This window comes from Pterocles gutturalis, unplaced genomic scaffold (genome assembly GCF_000699245.1).
Source record: "Pterocles gutturalis isolate BGI_N339 unplaced genomic scaffold, ASM69924v1 scaffold25534, whole genome shotgun sequence".
Lineage (NCBI taxonomy): Eukaryota > Metazoa > Chordata > Aves > Pterocliformes > Pteroclidae > Pterocles > Pterocles gutturalis.
The window spans coordinates 65,495-72,214 of record NW_010128952.1 but is presented as its reverse complement, the minus strand read 5'-3'; the positions used below and the strand labels follow the sequence as shown (position 1 = coordinate 72,214).

Below are 6,720 nucleotides of genomic sequence, written 5' to 3'. Positions count from 1 at the left end.
AACGACTGCTGATATTCTGGAACTTGCTACGTGCACTGAATTTGCTTTAACAGAAACCTGGCAAATGAAGATGTGGTTCATGCTGTGTTTCCATTTGATACTTTTTTTTTTCTTCAATACTTGCATTTGAAAATTTCAAATCACTTTGCAAAGTTTGTTCTTTGCTAGGCAGGACTTTCTACAGACTGGGAAATAAAAGTATGCAAGTTAGCTGCCTCCCCAAGGTCATGCGAGGCCAAAACTTGCTCTGTTACTCTAATGCTGAGAACAGAACTGGGCACAAAATATCTACGTGGAACTTGAATCTCTTGCTTCCTCTTCTAGTGCTTTTAATTACAAACCCACGAAAGCTTATTCTGAAGACTTCCATTAAATTAATTAACCCTTAATATGCATGCAGTTGTATAGGAAAAATGTTTTGCCTTGAAGATAAATTTTCTGTGAAATCACAGTACATGTAATTTTTGCCTTGTCTGTGTGGATGTAAAAAATAGTTTTTGTAAATACAAAATATAATGTTGGTAGCACAAATGTTGAGGAGTATTTTGTGTTTTTGCAGGTAAACGACCTCTGCTGGCACGTGCGCTGTCTCTCGTGCAGTGTTTGCAGAACATCTCTAGGAAGGCACACCAGCTGTTATATCAAAGACAAAGATATCTTCTGCAAACTTGATTATTTCAGGTATATCATGCAGAATATAATTTTATTAGAAAACATGTCACACTTGCCTCTTTTTACTTAAGCCACAACTAAAGCGTACAGTTAGGCTCTTTGGTTTTTATTGCTAGGTTTATTTTCAGCAGTTAAACTCTGCCTCACGTAGCTGCATACTGTGTCTCCCTCTCTGCCCCTCTCTGTTGTGCGTAGCTGCTGCATTTAGACGGGTTTACTTCTGTACCCAGAGGGGGAAAAAAGCAAGTCACAGTCCCTGCCACAGTAAGGTTGTAGATCTATTGCCTGTGCAAAGAACCATCCTGCGGTAATGCTGACGGAGGGTACAAGGTGGAGTTGAGATGATGCTGTGTTTGCAGCAGCACTCCGCTGGTATGGGGCATGGAACCGCAGAAACAACCTGGAATAAATCCTGTGATCTCTGAAGGGAGCTTCCAGCAGTTACATCTTTCTGTGACCAGTTAGATTTAGAACATGAAGCATTCTTCAAGATTAAGGTCTAATCCTGTAAGATGGAATATTATTTATTTATGCTGGCATTGAAAATACTCATGATGCAAAATCTTTGGTCCAGAAAGTAGCAAAAAATTTTGCTGTTAATTTTGGTAAGATTGCCAGTACTTCCCCAGACCAAACTATGTATGTATGGGCTTCTTACATGTGTAGGGAATGGATTATATTCTGCTCATCCGTTTCGGCACCGAAAGAGAGGGAGTTGTCAGGCTGAATTTGGTGAGCTTCTGGAAAAACAAAGTTTTGTGAGACTTCAGAAGGAACTTAAAGCCTACAAAGATTTTCAGGACAAATTCTTATCTACATAATCACCATATCTTGCTGTCTAGTTTCCTCTTCAAAGAGAAATATTATACTGTAGTAATGTAAATACCTGCAGATATTTGAATTTCTTTTAAAATGATAATGTGATGGTAACTAAGGAAATAACTGAAGTTATTCCCCTTTTTCTGTTGAAGGGGACTGAATTATTAGTGAAGGATGATGTAGCTAAATATAATAATTCAGACTACTACTAGAGTAATGTGAAATATATTTGACTAATTGGAAGGATTTTGAATAGGTCAGCTGTTTCCGTCTCCCACTCAGCTTTTTAAAGAGTAATTATCTTTACAAAAGGGAAGATGAAGGGTTGTGAATTCATGTAGCAGTTCAGGTGTTTCCACGTTACTCTTTGCCTTATGAAAATATTAACTCATGTAGTTCAGCAGTGGTCTTGCCGTAAGCTCTCGGATACAGCCTTGCTGGCGATGGTGCAGTAACACCACAGTTATTCTGTCCCCTCATCCCCTGTGGTCAGCTTGCTCGCTGTGGCTCTCAGCTGCGCTGCCACGTCCCGGTCACCTCTGACCCTCCCCGAGTCCCCGCTCTGCCTGCCGCGGTCGGTGTCCGCGCCGTCAGCTCGCGTTGCCGTTGTTGTTCGCAGGCGGTACGGCACCCGCTGCTCCCGCTGCGGGAGGCACATCCACTCCACCGACTGGGTGCGACGGGCGAAAGGGAACGTGTACCACCTGGCGTGCTTCGCCTGCTTCTCCTGCAAACGGCAGCTTTCTACCGGAGAGGAGTTTGCTCTGGTGGAAGAGAAGGTCCTTTGCAGAGTGCATTACGACTGCATGTTGGACAATCTGAAAAGAGAAGTTGAAAATGGTAACACGCTGCTTTTGTTAAGAACACTGTTTGTGGTTTAGTTTTAATTAAACTGTTGGGTTTTACTCCATCTTCCTTATTAAGAGGTAATTACCCAGCTTTACTAAGGCTGGAAGCACAGGTTCTTGAGTTAAAATAATGTGCAAATTATTTGATGTTTTAATTTTTTAAGTTTGTATAACTTGTTTTCTGTCTTAAGGAAAAGAAAGCAAGAGCGTATCTAGCTGATAAAATGTCATGCAGGATCTATTCCTTCCCTCACTTGCAAGGGAGTCCGTTGGGCTGTAATGGGTCAGGTCAATTTAGCTTTGAACAGAACATGGCTTTTTTCAAGTTAAAATTCAGCTGGGCAGCCACTGTTGGTTATTGTTGGAGAACAGTCTGGCTTACAAATTACATCGTTTTGAACGTTTAGCAGATGGTGGTGTTTTCTTGTTAATGCTTCAGGTAATGGGATTAGTGTGGAAGGAGCATTGCTAACAGAGCAAGATGTCAATCATCCAAAGCCAGCAAAGAGAGCTCGGACCAGCTTCACAGCGGATCAACTCCAGGTAGAGGCAGCGCTAAAAACTCGCGTGGTTCAGGTTTATGCAGGAACGTAGGTGCTGAATCGAGAGGAAGTTGGATGCATGTGGGGGGAAAGAAAAAGCTTGCATGCTTTAAACTATTTCATAAACTATCAAGACACAGCATGTTTCTGGAATTGTTTGTTAGCTTCAGCAGTTTAATAGGAAATAGTTGCTTTTCAAGCTTTTTATTTCCCTGGGGGCAGCCAGTAATTCTGCAGAGTGGAAACAAAAAGGTTGTTCTATTTTGATTGCTTGATGAAATCTATTTAATCAGGCATTTACATCACTACACATAATAAAGAAAAAATATTTTTAGAATTATGTAATGTGAAGAGTTGTACTAAAGATGGGTACTGTATATGACTTCAAGACATGAACAGGGTGGAAGTTTGAATTTTGCTGTAATGCGCAATAAGGGCTGCAGAAGATTGTGTTCTCAGAACAACTGTGTATCGTGGGTTCCTGTTTATACTCATGTGGACAGGGGTAGACTCCTGTCAATGACTTTCTTGTTTTGCTTTGGTTCATAAAGAAGACAGGGAGTAGTTCTGCATTTATTTCTCGATTGCCCTTTTCCATCCTAAGACGGTTCTCCTCAATACTTGCTTTTTATATTGTATGTTATAGTCTTGGCTATACTTCTGAACAGCAGGAAGAGAGACTATCAAGAGGGCTCACCTTCACTTTCCTTCCTTCTTCCCCTCCTCCCAGCCCTTCCAAAATGCTTCACGTGCTGATTTCCTCAAAGTGTCTTTGAGCCTGTTAAAAATACTGCAGTCTGTATACTTTGGTGTCATATTCCTAGACCTAGCTTCAGTATTTAACGCTGCACATTTTAGGGGAAAAACCCCCCTTTTTTTCTTAGAGCTGGATGGGGTGAAATACAGGGAAAGTGCATTTGAAGTACTTGGCAGCAATTCTTGTACTGTCCAGTTTGTTCTTGAACATGCATTATTGAAGTATGTTTTTTCCAGTATCTCTTTATACTCAGCTGCTGGTTCTGTCCCTTCCTCTGGCCAGGACTAAGGGCAGTGGGAGCTGGGAAGGACCCAACTGTGTATGAGAAAAGTGTTTGAGATCTTAGGGCCTCTCGTTAGGTAGCGACCCTTGCTGTCTGCCCGGTGCCCCTGTGCCTGTGCTCGGCGCTGGTGTCAGACCTCCGGCAGCAGCAGCATCCGAGGGATCAGTGGCTGTCAGGGCGGCAGCAACCAGCAACGCGCCTCGTGAAGCACTTCTGCAGAAGGACATCCTCGCTTTTTGATATCTTTGTACGAAACAGCAGGAAAGTAACTGGTGTCAGCATTTCTGAATGTGGAGAGAAGCAGTCTGAATCTTAAAAGATGAAGCCAGGCAAACTTTGCAGACAAAATCCAGAAATGAGAAGCTGCAGTTTGCTAAGTTGCTGAAGACGCCTTGCAGAAATCCATGAAGCCTTAGTTCCTTAAATAAGGTGAACTGTTAACAGCTCTCAAACTGTTCAGGATGCAGGCCAAGTTGACATTGACTTCCTCAAAAAAAAATGTAATTGATATCCTAATAACAAGTGTTCACTGCAGTTTTCTGGAAGAAGAAGAGTGTAACCAAACAATTGCATGGTGGAGGTCAGCCAGGGTGGACCCTCTGTGTCCTGGGGTCAGGTAAAGGTAAGCAAGGCACAGAGTGCTTCCTGGTCACCCGCATCCTCCGTGCAGCTGAACAGAGGGTTGAGTTGCTCCATATGATGCAAGATGCAGTTAGCAACTGTCCAGTTCAGAGAGGTGGATCACAGTTCATTCCCTCCTCATGCCATGCTCTGTGGTCAGCTGCTATAGGAGTTTTCTTTATCGAGTGTGTTTGAATTGCTTTGCAGTGGATTTTCTCCCATAGTCCCTTTAATGCAGTAATAACTGAGCGCCGCCTCCATTTTTTGCTGCTACCAAGCAGAACTCATTTCTTTTATTTCTGGTAAATGTCCCAGCTCAGTTAAGCATAGTAAGGGGCTTGTATTTTGGCTTTGGTGGGTTTTTTTTTTTTCCTTAATGTACTGGGGGCTGTTTGGGGACTAGGGATGCCAAGAGTTTCCTAAAACCAGGCAAGGAGTAGGACCGTGGTCTGCAAGGAGTCCCTAATGCTGCTCCCAGGGCTGCACACAAAAACCTGCCATCTCCTATCCTGCTTTTCCAGGTTATGCAAGCACAGTTTGCTCAGGACAACAATCCAGATGCACAAACGCTTCAGAAACTGGCAGAAAGAACAGGCTTGAGCAGGCGTGTCATACAGGTAACTGTGCTAAGTACTTCACAAGGTCCAGTACTCATCCGCTGGAAATGCTTAATGACAGCTTTCTCCATGTAGCTATTCTGAGATGGAAAAAGATCTGATCTGGCAGTTCTAGCGTAACTTCAGACAACATCCTTGGTCAGGAATAGGTCTAGGACAAACACGTTAATTTGGAGAACTTGCTGTATTCCTCTTACACTTTGTGTGGAGGATTAATAATCTTCCATGAAGAAACTTCTCAGCCTGACTATAGAAATCAGCAGTAAGCTCTTCTAAATATAAATTTCTGACTTTCAGAGCCTGTTCTTTAGACCCTCGCTCTTTTTGAAAACGGCTTGTGGTGTGACACATGAGGAGTGAGTGTCTAGTGATCTGCTCTAGGGAGCAGAGTTAAAACGTGTGCCCGTGCTATCCGAAACGGAGAGAAACACACACAGGGTCTTTGCTTGAAGATGCCTCTCAGCAAACATCACATGCATGCTCTTTTTATACAGAAATGTGATTTTTATGTAATAGAAATTATATATTTTTGTTTATATAAATAAGCTTGCAGTTTCTGTAGCTCACTCTAGCCTGGAAGATGGGCAGTGTTTCTGCAGAAACGAGGTGTCTGGCAGCTGCAATCGAGCCTTAAAAAAAATGGAAACTTGTGTGCTTCTCAATGTGAAAAGGAAAACGGGCATCCTGTGAAAACGCTGCTTCACTGTCAGTGGCGTTCAGGCACAGAGGTGGCTGTGTCCCGGGGCTCTGAGCAGGGGGCTGCGGCTGCCGTGGCTCAGCTGATGTAGCCCCTTGCTGCACCCGCCCTTTGCAGGCTGCTCATCCCTTCCTGACGTGACCATGCTTTCTTGGGGCACCCCGCAGGATTAGAATGGATATTTCGTTTGGGCTGCCAGCGTTGTGTTAAGGGCCCAGCTAGCTGAACTCGGCTGCAGTGAGAACTCTGAGGTTGTTGTTATGCTAATGTTGAAACAGGATGCAATCTGTCAACAAGATGTAAATTTTCCCCCTTTTCAGGTGTGGTTTCAAAATTGCAGAGCACGCCATAAGAAACATGTTAGTCCTAATCATTCATCTACTGCTCCTGTCACAGAGGTTCAGCCCTCCAGGCTGTCCCCCCCCTAGAAGAAATGGCATACTCTGCCTACGTACCCCCGGACGGGACCATGCTCACGGCGCTGCACAGCTACATGGATGGTAGGTACAACAACTTTGCGTGCCCGAGTAAAGTCATTATTGACTGCAGCAAGGACAGTTTGCCAAGTGCTGATTAAAGAAACTCAATGGATTTTAAATTTCCAATATACTTTATAGAATATCTTAACGCTGTACTTGCTGCACCTTGGTAAGAAGGTGCCTCTCCAAGCAGCAGCCCTCCACTGTAGGAGCACAGCTGAAGATCTGGGTAGGAAGACCACTTTTTGTGCTTCCTCCAAGCTGTGAATACTAGTAATAAGAAATCAATCACTTTTTTTAAACATCCATGCCATGTTTTTTAATAATATGTAACGGCAATGAAAACTGTTTACTCCCCACCCCCCCCCCCTCCCCCTCTCATACC

General features: G+C 43.5%; 1 protein-coding gene across 1 annotated transcript in view; it reads left to right on the top strand.

The window, feature by feature from the left end:
• Nucleotides 1–525: 525 nt before the first annotated feature.
• The window catches only part of LHX6 (LIM homeobox 6), a gene marked incomplete at its 5' end in the record, with an annotated part of 7,131 nt that continues 936 nt past the window's right edge, over nt 526–6,720 (top strand). The window contains 6 exon segments of the mRNA XM_010079802.1: nt 526–681; nt 2,111–2,331; nt 2,779–2,882; nt 5,064–5,159; nt 6,177–6,279; nt 6,282–6,356. Coding sequence (XP_010078104.1) covers nt 526–681; nt 2,111–2,331; nt 2,779–2,882; nt 5,064–5,159; nt 6,177–6,279; nt 6,282–6,356 — 755 coding nt within the window.